This window comes from Emys orbicularis, chromosome 2, assembly GCF_028017835.1.
Source record: "Emys orbicularis isolate rEmyOrb1 chromosome 2, rEmyOrb1.hap1, whole genome shotgun sequence".
Lineage (NCBI taxonomy): Eukaryota > Metazoa > Chordata > Testudines > Emydidae > Emys > Emys orbicularis.
This window is the reverse complement of record NC_088684.1, coordinates 282766171-282785859: the sequence shown is the minus strand read 5'-3', so window position 1 is coordinate 282785859 and position 19689 is coordinate 282766171. Positions and strand designations below refer to the sequence as shown.

General features: G+C 42.2%; 1 protein-coding gene across 1 annotated transcript in view; it reads right to left on the bottom strand.

Moving 5' to 3' along the window:
* Positions 1–19689, bottom strand: part of KMT2C (lysine methyltransferase 2C) — a 323379-nt gene that overhangs the window by 61423 nt on the left and 242267 nt on the right. The window contains exons 23-26 of the mRNA XM_065399612.1: positions 19454–19582; positions 16482–16601; positions 10405–10535; positions 7162–7348 (exon numbers count right to left, since the gene is read on the bottom strand). Coding sequence (XP_065255684.1) covers positions 7162–7348; positions 10405–10535; positions 16482–16601; positions 19454–19582 — 567 coding nt within the window. The remainder of the gene's footprint in view (positions 1–7161; positions 7349–10404; positions 10536–16481; positions 16602–19453; positions 19583–19689) is intronic.

Below are 19689 nucleotides of genomic sequence, written 5' to 3'. Positions count from 1 at the left end.
GGCTACCACGGCATTTAGTTCACAGTAATAATTATTTATTTAAGGCTCAGTCCCGGAAATATGCATTTGTGAATAAAGTTACGAACATATGTACATGTTTGCAGGATCAGATCCTACCTCTAGCCTGGAATGAACGTTTGGGAAGTGTCCACCCTAGTCTTAACTTCAGGTAGTTTACATGTTTGTAAACAAATTGATAATTAACTCTAGGTAAAAATATCTGTAGATAAACGCTTGAGCACAAATCACTGAATATCATGAAGCATTCCAATAGGATGAGTTTGACAAATAAACCAGAATAATTTAGAAAGGCTATCAGGAAAAGTAAAGATTACTGAAACCACCCGGAGAAGTACCTAAGGAGTAAAATATGAAGAGTAGACAGTAACATGGACAGAGATGGAGGCAAGTGAAGGTGGGCAGGAGAAAGAGGGACAGCAGTAAGACACAGACTAGACACACCACTAGAATGACAGAAACTAGAAATGGGAAAGATGTCTACATTGCAGCATTTCTAGTTCTATTCAGTCTAGTTTAACCTGGCTCAAGGGGTTGTGCTTCCAGAACTTCTTCTGTGAGGCTACGCCACAGTCTTCAACACCTCACATAACCTGAAGGTTTTTTCAGCTGTTTAGATTAAGTTTTCCTTTCTCTAACTTGAATCCCACTACTCCTATAGGTTCTTCCCTGAACCATGCTAAAAATCAGAGTAGATGGCACACTAGACCTGACCCTCTTTGTATAATCACTTACACTCATGCAAAGTAGCTGTAACATAGTACTGTTTTCATTGGGTAATGTTTTACGCTTCAAGCTCACTTTGCAATTTATAGGACAATATATCAGAGGAGGATGGCTAATAGATTGAGCTACATTATTGTGCATAGAGAACAGGGACTAATTATAATGAGGGAAGTACTTCAAGTGCCTCAGAAATGTGTCAGTTGTGGATAGTTTTTTATTTAGTCAGTGTATCTGGTGCTACAAAAGACTATGGAATGTAAGTACAGTACTGTGAACAAAAGTTGATTCTGCTTTTGTGATAAAATTTTGCCTTTTGCATATTAACTTTTGCATTTTGGTGCCAGTACACTAATCATGCAAATGGTTGGGTAATTTATGTATCACCACAAAGTGATGCTGATGACATAAGATGGCTTGCTAGCTTGTTAGCTGGCTAGCTAAAAGGATTAGATGCAGTCAACGCTTGGCTTTTATGAAATTCCACCCAAGTATGCATACCTGGCCTCTGGCAGAGTTATTGAAGCAGGAAAAAAAAGCCTCCTAATGTAGCAAACACCCAGGCAGAATTAGCACCCTTCAGTTCTTCTGCAATATTTTTCCTATGCTGTGGCAGTTTTCCCTATAGGCTTCAATAAAGCTACCTGGGCACAGTCCTTAATACTTTAAGCACCTTTTAATTAAAACAAAAATCTTAATCTAAGTAGTTAGAAATGGCTCCGGGTGAAAAGATATAACTGAACAGAGCTTACTACTTAGACTGCCTCTCTGTTGGCCAGCTCTGTTCCTGTTGTGTTCACTGTCACTTTAAAAAAAAAAAAAAAAAAAAGCTATCTTCCTATTTGTTCTAAAAATTTTTTATTTTTTTTATTTTTATTACATTGAATGTGTGTTAAGTCTTAGCTTGGAAACTGCTAAGTTGCTTTGGTCAGCTGCTTCAGATCAGAGCCAAAGGCTTGACCACTTGTCACTTCCCTTGGCCGTTTTGGATTGGAGATGAAAACTAATGCCAAGCAAAAAGGAAAAATGACTTACCTACATTTCTGGGTTCCTGGATGAACACAGTTATATTGCTACCTTGTGGACTTCATTCCTCTGGTGCATTTATTTGTTTTTGTTTATTTAAATTCAAATAATAAAGATGCCTATCTAAGGCTCTAGGCTGTCTCACATAATTAATTACACAATACATAAAATTGAATTAAATCTCAGCAGCATTAAAATCAGTTCCAGTGGAACTGGGCCAACCACCTGCCTTAATCATTATCTGGGAAGCATACCCTCAGCCATCTCCAGAGACCATATCAAACAGATGTCTTTTGTAGCATGCCCAAATAGTCACCAAACAGGGGATATTTCAGACCAAAGGAGGGTAAGAGAGGTTGGAGGGGGGAGGGGGAGGAGGGAAGGAGAACAAGTTCCAGAGTCCCAGAGCCCTCACGGAGAATGTCCTACCAGCTGTCCCTCTCTTTTATAACAAGAGGGATCCAGCTCAGGTAACCCTGTTAACTGCAGCAGTGGCAGTATGGCCTGGCAAGAGAGAGAACCCCCCAGGGAGGCTGATCCCAGGCCATTTAGGGCTTTATAGGTCACAATCAACACTTTGAACTCCACCAATGAGCAGCAAGTGCATATCCTGGAGCTCTGGGGTCATGTGATCCCAGTATGATGCCCTGCTCAGTTATTGAACTGCTGCATTCTGCACCAGCTTCAGTCTCTGAATGGTTTTAAGGTGTGGCTGTGACAGTCTGTACCCTATATTCACCCCTTTTACACGACTATGATAAATCTGGTATAAAGTATGCCTTGTAATATCATTTGAAAACTTGTAATTTGCTGATCATATGTCCTGGTAAAATATGTGTGGCAACACTGCATGTAAAGTTAAAAGATTCCACTGTAAAGTATTATTAAGACATGTCCCAGTCTGGGGGAAGCAGCCACAAACCATTCCCCAGAGACAAAAGGCTAGCCAACGCCTCAACCAGGTGTCAATAAAATCAAATGGACCATCGCCTGGTTAAATGTCAATTTTTTGGCAGGAAAAAGGACGTGGGTGAAAATCTGTATCTTCACAAAGAAAGAGGAGGGGGTTCCCATCCACACAGACTTTATGTCTTCTGAACCTGAGCTGGAGATGATTCTTGAAGAAGAGGAAGAACTATGAGAGGATCGAGTAGGCACCCCAAATAATTCCTCCTTTTCTCTCTACCCACAGCACCCACAACACCTGAAGAACAGAGGAAACAACTTTGGATTGGGGGAGACTCCTGACTGAAAGGAATTCAGCCAGTAAGACTGCTGTAACTTGTGGTGAGAGAGACCTTTGCTTTGAATTCACTTAGTTTGTTAAGTTAGGTATTAGTTGTGTTTTACTTTTATTTTCTTGTAACCAATTCTGACTTTGATGCCTCATTACTGGTAATCACTTAAAATCTATCTTTTGTAATTAATAAACTTGTTTTGTTTTTATCTAAACTAGTGTGTTTGGATTGAAGTGTTTGGGAAGTTCCCTTTGGGATAACAGGATTTGTGCATATCATTTTCTATTAATAAAATGATGGACTTTATATGAATTTGTATTGTCCAGGAGAGAGCTGGGCAGTACAAAACGTACATTTCTAGGGGGAAGTCTGGGGCTGGGAATTTGTTGGTGTTGCTCTGCAGTGTAATTCATGGGTGGCTGGCTACAGCACTCATAGACCATTTCTTTTGGCCCAATCCTCTAATTTGTCTAGGTCCCTCTATATCCTATCCCTACCCTCCAGCGTATCCTCCACTCTTCCCAGTTTAGTGTCATCTGCAGACTTGTTGAGGGTGCAGTCCACGCCATCCTCCAGATCATTAATGAAGATATTGAACAAAACCGGCCCCAGGACCGACCCTTGGGGCACTCCGCTTGATACCGGCTGCCAACTAGACATGGAGCCATTGATCACTACCCGTTGAGCCCAACGATCTAGCCAGCTTTCTATCCACCTTATAGTCCATTCATCCAGCCCATACTTCTTTAAACTTGCTGGCAAGAATACTGTGGGAGACCGTATCAAAAGCTTTGCTAAAGTCAAGGAATAACATGTCCACTGCTTTCCCGTCATCCACAGAGCCAGTTATCTCATCATAGAAGGCAATTAGGTTAGTCAGGCATGACTTGCCCTTGGTGAATCCATGCTGACTGTTCCTGATCACTTTCCTCTCCTCGAAGTGTTTCAGAGTTGATTCCTTGAGGAGCTGCTCCATGATTTTTCCAGGGACTGAGGTGAGGCTGACTGGCCTGTAGTTCCCTGGATCCTTCTCCTTCCCTTTTTTAGAGATGGGCACTAGATTAGCCTTTTTCCAGTCATCCAGAACCTCCCCCGATTGCCATGAGTTTTCAAAGATAATGGCCAATGGCTCTGCAATCACATCCGCCAACTCCTTTAGCACACTCGGATGCAGCGCATCCGGCCCCACGGACTTGTGCTCGTCCAGCTTTTCTAAATAGTCCTGAAACACTTCTTTCTCCACAGAGAGCTGGTCACCTCCTCCCCATGCTGTGCTGCCCAGTGCAGTAGTCTGGGAGCTGATCTTATTCGTGAAGACAGAGGCAAAAAAAGCATTGAGTACATTATCTTTTTCCACATCCTCTGTCACTGGGTTGCCTCCCTCATTCAGTAAGGGGCCCACACTTTCCTTGACCTTCTTAATGTTGCTAATATACCTGAAGAAACCCTTCTTGTTACTCTTAACATCTATAGGTCTATAGCCAGACTGACAAAGGGTCAAGGAGATGAAAGTCTTCCAGATACTGTGAGAGCTGTCTCTCCACAACCTTCTCCACAATCTTAGTCAAAAAGGGAAAGATGTGATATTGGTTGATAATTAGAAAGATTGCAGTGTCCAGTAATGACTTCTTGAGCAAAAGTAGTACTAATGCTTCCTCCAAGAGAGATATTGACAACCTCCACAAGTAAGTATTTCCTCTCTGGCCTTCATCAGCCAGGAAGAATAGGGATCCAAAGCAAAGGCTGAGGGACAAAATTCTCCCAACACCTCTAGTACCTCAGGGAACATTACTGGCTGAAATTCCAGGAGTGAAGACAAGGCCCTTGTTCCCTCAAGACCTTGTTTTATCACCCCAGAAACAGATAGCCCATCCCTAATCTGATCAATATTGTCCACAAAAGAGCAAAACAATTTCCTTACAATGGGAGGGACTCAGACTAGCTACCGAGCTGAGACAGTCCAGATTTACCAGACTATCTACCATCTGAAATAAATCTGCTGTTCAAGATTTTGCAGATGCTATCGTGGAGGGAAAGAACTGTTTCTTGGCCGCACACACAACCATAGCACAAGAGTTTATAAAAAAATCTTTATGCTGAAACCAATCAGGCTAGGCACGGGACTTCCATCACTGGCACTCCAGCCATCTCATGGTGTATAACAAGATGGAATATGCACAAGTCATAGTTCTGACTCACTGAAATCTCAACAGCAGGATGGATACATCTGCTGACTTGGCATTCCTATAGATCTATAGTGGCTGCTGATAATTATTGTTATACTTATGTTTACAGAAGTTTAAACTAAGCCTACCTGGTTCTCTGTTGCTCAGAATTTACTCTTTGAAACATTTTTGTTTTGGAGTGAACTTTTCCAAATTTTGTCTCAGTTTATACATTTTTTTTTGTTTTGTTTTAAAGTTCCTGGGCTCTCAGGCTTTGTGTCCCAAAATGGATTGAGACTTCTAGAGTCCAGAAAATCAGAAAGAGGTGCATGAGGAATGAGTCTTCTAACCCCTCTTCCTGGGGAACAGGTCTCCAAGGCCCTCTGGTTAGTAAGGTACCAAGGAATAAGCACTGGCTACATGGTCATAGAGGAGAGTGGATGCAAAAGCTGCTCCCTGGCTGTTATTTTGGAGATACTAGGGTTATTCATGTAACACTGCACCATGCCCCTGTGAAATGCACATATATTAATGGGGAATGAGAGAACATACTTTAATAATTAAAAAACTAGGTACCTGTACCAGCAGGAGTAAAGTATGGAATTGTGTGGTTTTATATTTTCCCCTACCATTTCCTATTTTGTTTTTCCTCACAAGCTTTAAAAAACAGGAAATTAAATGCATAACACGACATTAAGGCAGCACTAAGGCTGCACAGTTCAAAACTTCTACCCCATTGGCTTAATATGTTAGTGCTTATGGCCTCAGTCCTGCAAGCAGATGCACCAGCATGGAGCTTTGTTTGCATCCATGGAGAGTTTCAATGGAACTCCTTATGGGTAAAAAGATCTGTGCGAGTGCATCTACTTGCAGAGTTGGGACTTATACAATGTAGACTAGAAAACATGCAGTGGGGACTGTGATAACATTACTCTAAGGTTCTTAATCTTTGCATTCCTTGATTCTTGTGATTTTAATTGTGCAACATTAAAGTTGTACCTTTTGAGTTTAACTACCGTTTTCAATGGGCAACAAGACAGCTAAGTAATTTTCTCTTTTGCAAAGGTAAAAGTTATAATAGATGTCCATTCTGTGCACATTCAAAAACGCCAGGAATATGTGGGTAAAAAATTATTGGGTAATAGTACAAAAAACTATTTACAGTAAGGATCAGACAAGCTATGAGTCACAAAATAACCATACAGCGTAATATAAAGTGTTAAAATACATAATGTAGAGGGATAAGATACCTCTAAACACACAGCACATACCTATGAGACATTGAGAAAAAGAATTCTTGAAGTAGCAGGACAGTTGGGAAAAAGAGAGATTGCTCCCTCGAGCGAAGCTGGCCTTTCAGCAGCACTTTGTGGCGCTCCAGCCATGTTCAAGACTCACTATCCATCAAGTTAAAATAACATTCCCAGTTTAGCTTTTGCAGTAGAAAGTGAGAGTCGAAAGCTGCCTTTTGGCTACAAACTGCACCCTGAAAGAGCATTCAGGCTCATGGGGGACAATATAAAGCAAAAAGAATCCCCAAAAGTCTGAGGAGCTGGGAACCTAAAATAATCAATACTAAAAATTAGACAATAATAACTTTAAAATAAATATTCACCAGTACAAAGAACAGGTTTTTAATGTTGTCTTTCCAATTAGTCTACCTTAGCCTTCCATCATGAAGGATTTGTCTTCCTAAAACAGGATACACCTTCTACCCTGTTTCTAAGTGTTTTGAAAACATGCAAATTAAAATCAAGGGGTCTTATTAGAACATGTATAAGGCAAGTCAGTGGAAGGCCTGCAGCCGTGTATTAGTGACTCCAGAATGAACACCCAATATAACCAATATAATGTTAACTAGTCTTGTAATATTAAAATAAAGAATGTTAGAAAGTGTATATGTTAAAAATGAAAACACAAAAGCATGGGAAAGCTCCTATAACAACAAAACCAAACATGACTGAATTATCACTAACTTTAGCTTGGTATACCTTGAGCTCCCAGTTTTGCTTGAGCTGGAGTAGAGGCTGAACTAAGCAGTGGGTCGGAAGATGGATCCAGAAAATTGGTGGTCTGATTAGTTTTACATGACATCAGAAGTGATTCTTCAGATACATTTTCTAGGCTCATCTTACTTTGTCTACTGGTATCTAGGAGATCTTTTCCAAAGAAAGCTTCCTATAATGAAGACAAACATACATTAAAGTCAGTCTATTTAGGAAAATTTGTATATCTATCTGTCTACATGAGAAAGTTTTACTAGTTATACCAATATAGTTGTATAGCATCCGTATGGACTCTATTATATTGGTATAAGAGTGTCCACCCTGGAAGGTGAGGGGAGGCGTGTGTGTGTCACTGGTGGAGGGTGGTAGTGGTTACACTGGTATAACCACATCAGTTTAAATTCACATCTTAGGTTATACAGGAAAAAAACAAACCAAAAACTTTCCTTAGGTACCAACATAGCCCTGTGGTATCTGAGCACAACACAATCTTTCATGTATTTATCCTCACACAAACATCACTGTGACGCAAGGAAATGACTTGACCAAAGCCACACAAGAAGTCTGTGGCAGAGTAGGGAACTGAACTTGGGTCTCCTGATTCCCAGGCTAGTGCTCTAACCACTGACCATCCATCTGTCCTGAATGGTTATCAATTAGCAGAAATCACCATATTGTGGAGCTGCAACAACACAAAACCTCTTTCTTCATGGAGCATAACATTGCCATTTTCATTAGCAGACTGACATACACTGTATAATAGCTGTCATTCACTTGCAGCTGACTCATGAAAAGTATATCAGGAACCCACTGACTAGTCAACAGACTACACAATCTTCAAACCAATTTGCCAGTTGCAGTATTGTTAATTTATTTATTGCCACCTCCTCATTTGGCCCTAGAAACCCATATCATTTTAAGGTCTAATTGTTAGAAATGCAATTAAAATTATTTTTAAATTTCAGTTATTCTCTGCTTTAATGAAGTCAGAACCTACACACGAGCTAAAGAACTATTCTGTTTCACAAGAATCAAATTAAATAAATAAATAAAAAATCCCTGCTAGTAAGAGGAAGTCTTAATTCATGGATTTTCTCTTCCCCCCACACCCATGAATACAGAGTATTTTTTCCCATCAAATAATATTCTGTGATCTTTCTGTAAAGAAAATGTAATAATATCAAGGAGAAATGAGAAGACCTGACTAAGGCTTTTGACAGTATTCAATATATGCAAGTATGCAAATTGAAGGTGTAGTGTTTCAGTGTGTTGGGAGGAAAAAAATACAGAATGTAATGTGTGTCTCATTGCTCAATAGCAAGCAAGCGACTGGAAGACGGAGAGCAGGGCTGGCTCCAGGCACCAGCTCAGCAAGCAGGTGCTTGGGGCGGCCAACGGAGAGGGGCCGCATGTCCGGCTCTTCGGCGGCAAATCCCTCACTCCCTCTCGGAGCGAAGGACCTGCCGCCGAATTGCTGCTGAAGAATGAAGCGATCGCGGCTTCTTTTTTTTTTTTTTTTTTTTGCTGCTTGGGGAGGCAAAAACCCTGGAGCCGGCCCTGACGGAGAGATAGTTGCCCAAGCTTGTGAAAGCCTTGTATTTAATGTGACAGCATTTTTCTGTCTGTCTGCATGTAACTCAACAACTTCGAAATTAAATACTGCATCCTGCCAATTCCAAAGTTTCACAGGGCACATTCTAGGCATCAATGGCCAGAATCCTTTTGATGGGAAAATCAGGGGAAAAACTGTTTGGGACAGTTAGAGCTTCCAAGCACCTCTGCAATTGTCTATAGATCAATCAGCTAGTTGATGGCACCCATTAACACCTTCCAGCACAATACCCATCTCATCTCTGTCTACCATTCCAATAGAGTGTAACATGTTCACACCCTGAATGACTTATCTCCCAGACTATGCTCTTGAATGAATATATATTGAATGAACTCACACAGAAAAATGATAAAAGACAAAAACACCATATTCCCTGTGGGTAAACACTTTCCACAAATATCAGGGGGTAGCCATGTTAGTCTGTATCTACAAAAACAACAAGGAGTCTGGTGGCACCTTAAAGACTAACAGATTTATTTGGGCATAAGCTTTCGTGGGTAAAAACCTCACTTCTTCGGATGCATAGGAAGAAGTGAGGTTTTTACCCATGAAAGCTTATGCCCAAATAAATCTGTTAGTCTTTAAGGTGCCACCAGACTCCTTGTTACTTTCCACAAAGCCATCACTCTACATCTGACCTCTCAGACCTCATCCTCAAAGAAACCTGCATAACACCTTCAACAGACAAGCCTCAGAACGTAAATTCATAACTTTTCTAGACCCTAAAAATCATTAAGAGAGACACTGGATTTATGGTTTATTACAACAATCTATAACCCACTAGCCCCCTTTCGCCCATCTCTTCCCTCCTATGACTGGAGAGGTGATAACGGGCCACTTCATTTTGAATGGTCCCTTGAAATATGGGTTAACTACTTATGCTAAACAATCCATTCCACCTTGCATTTAGCTATGACACTCCAAGTACATTTCCCAGACCTGAAGAAGAGCTCTATGTAAGCTTGAAAGCTCCTCTCTCTCTCTCTCTCTCCCCCCACAACAGAAGTTGGTCCATTAAAAAGATATTACTTCTTTCTCATCACCCAGACAGAAAGAATAATGGGGGGTTGAGGGGGAAGAGGAAGGAAGGGTATGGGGCAACGGGGGCTTGAACACAGCTCATGTCATGGGGAGGGGAAGATTGGGGGACCCTGGCATGGGGCAGAGGGGGATGGGTGCAACACACAGAACACCTATCAGAAGGGAAAGGCGGGAAGGGGGAGGGCACATAGAGCTGTTGGCATGGGGTGTGTGGAAGAGGGGACCCTCACATGTGGCAGAGTGGGCAATGGGGGACACAGAGATGTCCAGGCATGAGGGAGGGGTGGGGGAAGTTGCACAGAGTCTTTAAAATAGAGGGAGATGGGAGGGTGGTACACAGGGAGCTTGTGGGAGGGGGAATGAAGGAATGCAGGGAGTCCCCAGTGTGTACAACCTCACTACAGAAGCTACAAAGAATAGCTTTTATTATATATTCCTTATGCAAAAGCCATGTCAACTGAGTGATAAATTAGATATCAGAAAGCAAACATTTATACTTTAACTATATTAGCAGTTTATTCAACACATGCAAACATTAGTTTTAAATAGCACATAATGGATAGCAAGGACTGTACCTGCAAGTATGCAGGGAAGGTTTCTTCAAGTTTATTTTTCTTTTTCCTGTAACGCTTTTTTATTTTCTCAGTATTTTCAGAAACAGGAGTAGACTCATCAACTGGTGTATCTGGCAGCTGTTCAGTCCAACCTTAAAACAACATTCATGCACAAATACATTAAAATTCTCTTGATCTCTCTGGCCCACTATACACATCTGATGTTTATTATTTAAGAGGGACAATATGTACTATGCAGCCTAACTCTCTGAAGTACAGTTCTACTCTGAAAAGGGTCTCTGTAAAAATGGTATTCTGGGGTTGATTACGTGTTTGTCATCTCTCAATTTCCATACTGAATTTGCTGATTCAAAACTAAACATAATTAAATAAAGCTGAGAAGTGACAATTCTGTTAATGACCTTGCCTACACTTGTGGTGGAGAGTAGGGTGCATGTAGTTATATGCTGCATGCACACTCACTGTGGTGTGTAGCTACATGTGGCAGTGAAAGGCTCTGGCAGGGTGGAGGCTGTGGGCTTTGGCTCCAGGGATCCTTTCCTCACTGCTTCTCCCTGCCAGAGCGTTTCCTACTTGCCAGAGTTTTTCCACTGTGGGGCAGAAAGGCTCCAGCAGCTGGGAGGCAGCAGGACTCTATACTGCTAAAAATAGCAGTATAGATGGGGAGAGTCATTTCTTGGGCATGTAGACAGCCATGCAGGCTACATACTCTGGGGTTCAGGCATGTAGGGCACTCTAGTCTACTCACATAAGCAGTGCCTCACCATCTACACTGCTACTTATATGCAGGCTGGCTGGGCGTGCAGAGTCTGCACTCTGTATACCGTCATAAGTGTAGACCTACCAAATGACACATAAGCCAGAAAAGTGTCAAGCTCAGTTCTCTTAGTTGTGCTAATTTGGCAATGGTAACACAGTAAGAAATCAAGCAGCGCTGACCTGGAATGCATGCAGGGAACAGGTCCATTGCAAAAGGAGGTGCCATTTTTACACAGTCACTTTTCTGACCATAACTATTCATAGATCTTAGAAAAAGAAGAGACTTCCTAAAACCTCTTCGGGTATGTCTACACAGCAAAGAAAAAAACAGGCCTGGCCTGTGTCAGATGACTGGGGCTCACGGGGCTTGGGCTGTTTCATTGCTGCGTAGACTTCCGGGTAGGACCCTGTGGGGTGGGAGAGTCCCAGAGCCCGGGCTCCAGCCCGACCCTGGAAGTCTACACGGCAATGAAAAACCCCATGGCCTGAGCCCCGCAAGCCCGAGTTGGCTGGCACGTACTTTTCTTTCCTTTGTAGACATCTCCTTAGACCAGCCTCCTACATACGAATAGAAGTAGTTGTAACTCCATTCCGCAAAGGGGTTTATCCTCCCCTGGATGTGTGTTTAACTCCCATTAGTGTGCTTCCATAATTTGTTGGAAATAAAGTGTACTAACGCTTCCTTTCTCTGCTAACTGTTCCAGAATTTTGTGGTGAAATTTGTGGAATCAGGTCCAGATAATTTACCTGCCTATTATTCTGAAGCGCTTCTTCTCTTGCCTCTTATCTATCTCTAGGGCAGGCTTTTTCCTGTAATCTATGCTACTTAATTTATTTTTTGAATACCTTCATAGCTCTGTGCTGAAGTCTCTACTAAAAACACACAGAGGACCTTGAAGCAATCAAAATATTTTCTGAATCATTCAGCTATTGTATTCCAAAGAGGCAATAATTATTTTTGTAACAAACACAAAGATTTTTCTGCAAAACATTGCAGAATAACAAATCTCCCATTGAATTGTTTATTTAGACAAAGAAGTGGAGTCACTGCAACTAACTGAAATACTTTAAAAAAGAATGTTTTGCACTTGTGAGGTGCCCCGCCTAATTGCAGGAAGCTACTTAGGAAAAATCACTGAACCAGCTACATTGTTAGATAAGAAAATGTGTTCTACTGTACTGTAGATGCACTGCTAACAAAACCGCTACAGCCAAACCCTGTAGTTATGTCTTAGTGTTGTACAGTCATGGTTTATGGATTTATGACAAATTTTGAACTCTTAAGATAATGACATGAGAGAGAGTCTCTCGGAAGGCAGTAAGAAGAGTCTATCCTACGAGTGAGCTTACCAGCCAAGGAAGTTACCAGAAGTTATTCTGCCAACCCCCCGGGGCCTTCTCTCCCATTCGTATGGTCTCGCCAACATCACCACTGTTTTTATGCTATTTCTCTGCAGTTTAGTTGTCTAAATCCTGTATTGTTCCCCAATTCTGTACTGCCTGAATTATTCTGCTTCTCTCTTCCACTGCTATGGATTTTTATCATCCTCTGTCTTATATTCCTCTTACATTGAATTGTCTCTCTGTGTTTTTGTACGGTCTCTACCTCTTTGTATTCTCTCTCTCTCCTTTCCTGCTCTTGTTTAACTCTCCATGCCCTGTGCTGTTCTGCTGTACCGCTTACTCTGAGCAGACTGAAATTTACTAATACCCTGATCTCAAAATTGCTTGAGTGTGTTTTTGCTGCCAGCACACAAGAGGGAATGAAACAGGAGAGTGCACCAAATGACAAGCCAAGAGATCAGCATTGGAGACTAAGGCCAGGTCTGCACTACATGCTTACTTAGGTATAACTATGTTGTTCAAGAGTGAAAAATCCACACCCCAAGCAACGTAGTTATCCCGACCGTAGGCCCCCTGTGTAGACAGCACTACGTCGTCTGGAGAAGCTCTCCCACTGATATAGCTACTGCCTCTCATGGAGAGCTCTCTCCCGTCAGCTTAGAGCTTCTTCACCAGAAGCGCTGCAGCTGTGCTGATGCAAGTTTGTAGTGTAGACCTGCCCTAAGGGCCAGAATCTCAGCTGGTATAAACCTGCATGACACCATTGACCTTAATTCAGCTATGCCGATTTAAACTACCTGAGGATCTGTCTCAGTATTCCAAAACTGATTTTTCCTAACAAGTAAATGTGCATCACACACATAGACCCCCACCCCTGTCATTATCATATATGCATAACTTAGAATCATAGGGTTAGGAGGGACTGCAAGGGTCATCTAGTCTAACACCCTGCCAAGATGCAGGATTTGCTGCATCTAAACAGATGGCTATCCAGCCTCCCTTTGAAAACATCCAGTGAAGTTTCCACAACCTCCCTAGGCAGTCAACCAAAAATTGCAGTTGCTTTTTTTGCAACAGCATCATATTGTTCTCACTTTGAGGTTGTGATCTATCACCATTCCCAAATCCTTCTCGGCTGCCAAGTCAGTTTTCCCGCATTCTGTATTTGTGCATTTGTTTTTTCTTTCCTACCTGTAGCACTTTACACTTGTCTTTACTGAATTTCATTTTGTTGTCTATAGCCCAGTTCTCCAATTTTTCAAGACCCCTCTGAGTTTTAGCTTTATCCTCCACAGTGTTGGCAACCCCTCTCCCCCCCCGCCCCAGCTTTCTGTCATCTGCAAATTTGATCAGTATGCTCTCTATTCCTACATCCAGGTCATTAATAGAGATGTTAAACACCACCAGACACAGCCCGCATTTCTCCAATTTACTTATCAGAATGTCACATGGGACTAAAGCCTTGCTGAAGTCCACCCTTCTTTTCCACTCCCATTTTTGGCATATCCTCACTATTATTTTTGGCAAGTTCATCACTTAGGCCATGTTGCTCAGGGGTGTGAAAAATCTACCCCCCTGTGTAACGTAGGAATGCCGACCTAGCCTCCGGTGCAGACAGCCTAGGTACCACATCTTGGGGAAGTGGATTAACTACAGCGCCGGGAGAACCCCTCCCACTGCTGTAGTGAGTGGCTACACTGAAGTGATACAGCGGTGCAGCTGCAGTTGTGCCACTGTAGTGCTTCTACTAAGGCCACAGCCTTAGGGCTAGTCTACGCTGGCAATGTTTTAAGGTGGCTTGTGTAGTCGCGGCAGAGCACTGGGAGAGAGCTCTCCCAGCACTCTAAAAAAACCACCTCCACAAGGGGAATAGCTCCCAGCGCTAGGGCACGGTCTATCCTGGCACTTTACAGCACTGAAACTTGCTGCGCTCGGGGGGTGTTTTTTCACACCCCTGAGCAAGGAAGTTGCAGCGCTGTAAAGTGCCAGGGTAGACAAGCCGTGAGGATCAGGTTCTAATACTCAATTTGTAGAAGTTTAGCACCTGTGCTCCACAACAGTCACACTGACTTCAGTTCAAGGGCTATATTATATATCGTTTAATACTTAAGGGTCAGTGGTTCGTAACCTTTCCAGACTACCGTATGCCTTCCAGGAGTCTGATTTGTCAAGTTTCACCTCACTTTAAAACTACTTGCTTTACAAAATCAGACATAAAAATACAAAAGTGTCACAGCACACTATTATTGAAAAATTGCTTACTTCCTCTTTTTTACCATATAATTATAAAATAAATTAACTGGAATATAAATATTGTACTTACATTTCAGTGTTTAGTATATAGAGCAGTATAAACAAGTCAGTGTCTCTGTTAAATTTTAGTTTGTACTGACTTCACTAGTTGTAAAACTAAGCAAATATCTAGATGGGCTGATGTACCCCCTGGAAGACCTCTGCGTACCCCTGGATGAGAATTACTGGGCTAGATTATACAGCCCTTTCTCACATTAGTGAAGAGTTACTCAAGTTCTACAGTCCATGTATTTATACAAAAAATCCACCCTTAGAAAAGAAGGTATCCCAACCACAGAAAGGGTCTGGAAAAGTGTTTATGATATGCAAACAGATGCAAATACCATACTTTCTTATAAACATATCAATGACAGATGCAACCGTTAAATGAATAAAATTAGGATAATTAACCCCCTTCCACACACACTTATTGTTTTAGGGTCTCATTTATTCTCATGGTATAATCAGTTTTTTTGATTAGCCAGGTTGTTGAGTGCCCTTTGTCAGGCACTGCTGATAAGGTGTGAAAAAATGACCTATCAAACTACAGAAGTGCCACCTAAATGCAGTTAGCACCTCGTCAGGTGTTAAAGCAATGTCTGAAGGTTACAAAAGAGGAGCCCATATGCTACAGCAGGGGTTGGCAACCTTTCAGAAGTGGTGTGCTAAATCTTCATTTATTCACTCTAATTTAAGGTTTCACGTGCCAGTAATACATTTTAATGTTTTTTATAAGATCTCTTTCTATAAGTTTATAATATATAACTAAACTATTGTATGTAAAGTAAATAAGTTTTTTAAAATGTTTAAGAAACTTCATTTAAAATTAAATTAAAATGCTGAGCCCCCCAGACCTGTGGCCAGGACCCGGGCAGTGTGAGTGCCACTGAAAATCAGCTTGCGTGCCACCTTCGGCACATGTGCCATAGGTTGCCTACCCCTGTGCTACAGTATGTAAGGAACAGGCAAAGGAAGTTTTTCACAGCAGGCTGAGCAGACATCCTATTTCAAACTAAAAATATTTACAAAGCAGACACTCATGGTATAGCTACATTGCTTAGGGGTGTGAAAAATCCACCCCCCCGAGTGACGTAGCTATTCCGACCTAACCCCTGGGGCAGACCAGTGCTAGGTTGATGGAAGAGGTGGATTACCAATGCCAATGGGAGAAGCCCTCCTCTTGGTGGTAGGTAGCATCTACATGGAAGCACTACAACAGCGCAGCTGCACCACCGCAGCGTTTTAAATGTAAACGTACCCTTACGTGTAATACAAATGTTATACAAACAAATGGAACCATTTCAAGGTAGGGGGTCCAAGCTGTAGTAGTAGGTCAGTAGCTGAGCTGGGAATGGAACCTAGGTCTCCTGAGTCCCAGCACAGTGCCCACTCTACTAGAGCACACGGTTTCTCTTAGCTGGGTCTCAGTAACCTGAAACATGTCATTAGTGTTTCAGGATATTTCTAGTTCTGTGTCTTTGTGGATTTTAGACACTGCTGTAAATACAAATGAATTCGTATAGCAGCCAAATTCATAAAATGAGGTGACAACAAACATTAATAATGTAACCATTTTCCCACTGCAATAATCTCCTGACAGCAGCAGATAAAAAACTAGTTCCATCATTTTTCTAAATTAAGCATTGGCAATAATTTACAAACAAATAAATGTTAGTACATACCATCTTCTCTGCTAGGCAACTGCTCAGAAACAGAACCGGAAGAATCTTTCCTGGAGAGAGATCTCTTAGTTTTACCCTGCCCTGTACGACTTCTCTGGCGTACCATAAATCCTCCAATACCTATCAAAGAAACAAAAATACAACAAGCAGATGCAGATTACATTCCGAGATAAAAATGGAAACAAAGAAAAAGCCATCTTTTGGTTGCCCACATACAAGGACTTCTTCAAAACACAGAAATATTTTCCTTAAGGCCTGGTCTACACACACTGTTTGTATGGGCATAGCTACATTGGTTATGGGTGTGAATTTTGTATTGATATACTAGTACAACTCATAAGTGTGGACACCGTTAAATTGGTATAAAATGTATCTTTTACTGGTATGGATTATTCTCTTTCCCATATGGCTAAACATAAGTTATACCAATATAAGCACATTGATATTGGTACTGGTGATGACGTGTAGCTATGTTTTTCGGGTAAGTATAAGTGAGGGTTGGCGAATGTATGTGTTATGCTGGGAGAGTTGTGTTGATTTATGAGAGGGTTGTTTTGTGCTGGGAGGCCTGTGCTGATTTGCGTGACGCTTGTGTTGTGTTAGAAGATTTGTGTGGGTGGCAAAATGAGGGATGTGTGCTGCAATGAGGAGTAACGTATATTTGGGGCTCTTGTCTAGGTGGTTTTGAAGAACTGTGTCAGTTGGACAAAGTAATCCATCATCTGTGCAGTTTCCCTCAGACAACCATAAAACTGCTGTGTGCAAATTAGCTGTAGAGTAAGGAGGGCCATTGGCTGAGTTACCTCTGATATCATAATTGTCTAGGACTCTCAGCATGGAACCCTTACTGTAGCCAAAAGTCTGTGTTATTGCAAGGATGCAATTTGTAAAGTCAATCATAGGCGCCGACTTCCCCTCTTTACCATGGGTGCTTGACCTCTACTCTAACCCCGGCCCTGCCCCTCCTAAAATAAACAAACAATAAATTAATGGAGATATCCTATCTCCTAGAACTGGAAGGGACCTTGAAAGGTCATCGAGTCCAGCCCCCTGCCTTCACTAGAGGACCAAGTACTGATTTTGCCCCAGATTCCTAAGTGGCCCACTCAAGGATTGAACTCACAACCCTGGATTTAGCAGGCCAATGCTCAAACCACTGAGCTATCCCTCTTCCCCAAAGGCCCCACCCCAACTCCGCCCCCTCCCTGCCCCTATTCCAACCCCTTCCCCAAATCTCTGCCCCAGCCCTGCCTCTTCCCCACCTCCTCCCCTGAGCGCGCCACGTTCCGCTCCTCCCTCCCCTCCCGGAGCATGCTAATGCCACCAATTTGTCGGTGGCCAGGCAGGAAACGCTGGAAGGTAGGCGGAGAAGCAGGGATGCAGCGTGCTCGGGGGGGGGGAGGAGGAGGTGGTAGGGTGGGGGGGGAGGGGATCTTGGCTGCCGGTGGGTACAGAGCACCCACTAATTTTTCCCCGTGGGTGCTCCAGTCCCAGAGCACCCACGGAGTCGGCACCTATGAAGTCAATAAGGTCGAGAACTTAAAAATTAGATGGTAAAAGACTGAAAATGCCAGTGATGACTGAACCTGGTGATATTCTAAACAAAAAGAGCTCTCAACATGCTGTTTCCATCCCGTCCCCCACCCTTATTTAAAACTTCAGGGAAATATTTTTGCTCCAATTGTCCAATCAGTATTTGTAACTACAAAGACTATCAATAAATGCAAGGTGATTGATTCACCCAACTGACAACTGAACTGCGTACGAGTCTGAATCATCTTCAGACTGTATGAAGCGTACCCTTATCACTAGGCCCTACCAAATTCACGGTCCATTTTTGTAAATTTCATGGTCCTAGCATTTAAAAAAAACTTGAATTTCATGGTTTCAGATATTTAAATCTTAAATTTCAAGGTGTTGTAACAAAGCATGAATATGTATTTAAAAACAGCAAAATATACACATATAAAGCCCTTAAGTCAGCATTTCTCAAACTGGGGGAGGGTTCACAAGGCTATTGTAGGGAGGCTCGCAGTATTACCACCCTTACTTCTGAGCTGCTTTCAGAGCTGGGCAGCTGGACAGCAGCTGTCCAGGCACCCAGCTCTGAAGGCAGTGCCGTCACCAGCAGCAGTGCAGAAATAAGGGTGGCAATACACCATACCGTGCCACCTTTACCTCTGTGCTGCTGCTGGTGGCGGCGCTGCCTTCAGAGCAGGGCGCCCAGCCAGCAGCTGCCACTGTCCAGCCGCCCAGCTCTGAATGCAGTGCAGAAGTAAGAGTGGCAATATTGCGACCCCCCCTACAATAGCCTTGCAGTCTCCTTTGGATCAGGACCCCCAGTGTGAGAAACACCGTGTACTTTTGTATACTTTTACCCTCTAGTATAGTATAGAGTAAAAGTACACAAAAGGCCACGTTTCACGGGGGAGACCAGATTTCACGGTACGCAATGTGTTTTTCACGACCAAGAATTTGGTAGGGCCCTACTTATCACACACTTCAGAATATAGGTAGTAGATACCTACAAAAGTATTCTCTTTAAAGAAGTAAAAAGCCTCACACCCATATTTCCCTGAGCCATAGATACACATTTTTATACAATACAGCATATATGTATGTTTACCTACAACATATCTATCCAATTAGAAAAGCACAGTGCTTTCTTTTCTCAAGTTAAATAATCCATAACTGGCTGCAAATCTGAATTGTGAACCAATACTTACAGCACAAGGGCAGGACTGTTGCTGTGCAGCAACCGGGGAAAGCGTACCTGGATAATCAGACTGTACATTATTTTTAACCATAATAGAAGAAACTACTACATTGCACAATGAGGAATGAACCACCCGAAGAAGCCTTTCCTAAACATGCTGTTTAGTCTTCCTATTTCTAAATTAATAGACTATTTACATAGTAGAAAACTTAAATGTGACAAATTGATACAAAATGGTCTACATTATGTATCGTACCAGGTCTGTATGGCTTTCTTTTTCTCTTTTTGACCCCATCAGCTCCTTCTGTCACCTTAGTATCATCATCCACAGTTTCTCGTTCTGGGCTGGAATCTGATTTTCCATCACAGTCCATAAGATCACCTTCTGGAGAAAAGACAGAATTATAAACTAAACCAAAAAGGAGGAGAAAAATGTTTGCATATAGCCTATATAGAGTTAGATTTTCCTTGTGATAAACTGAGACTGCAAGG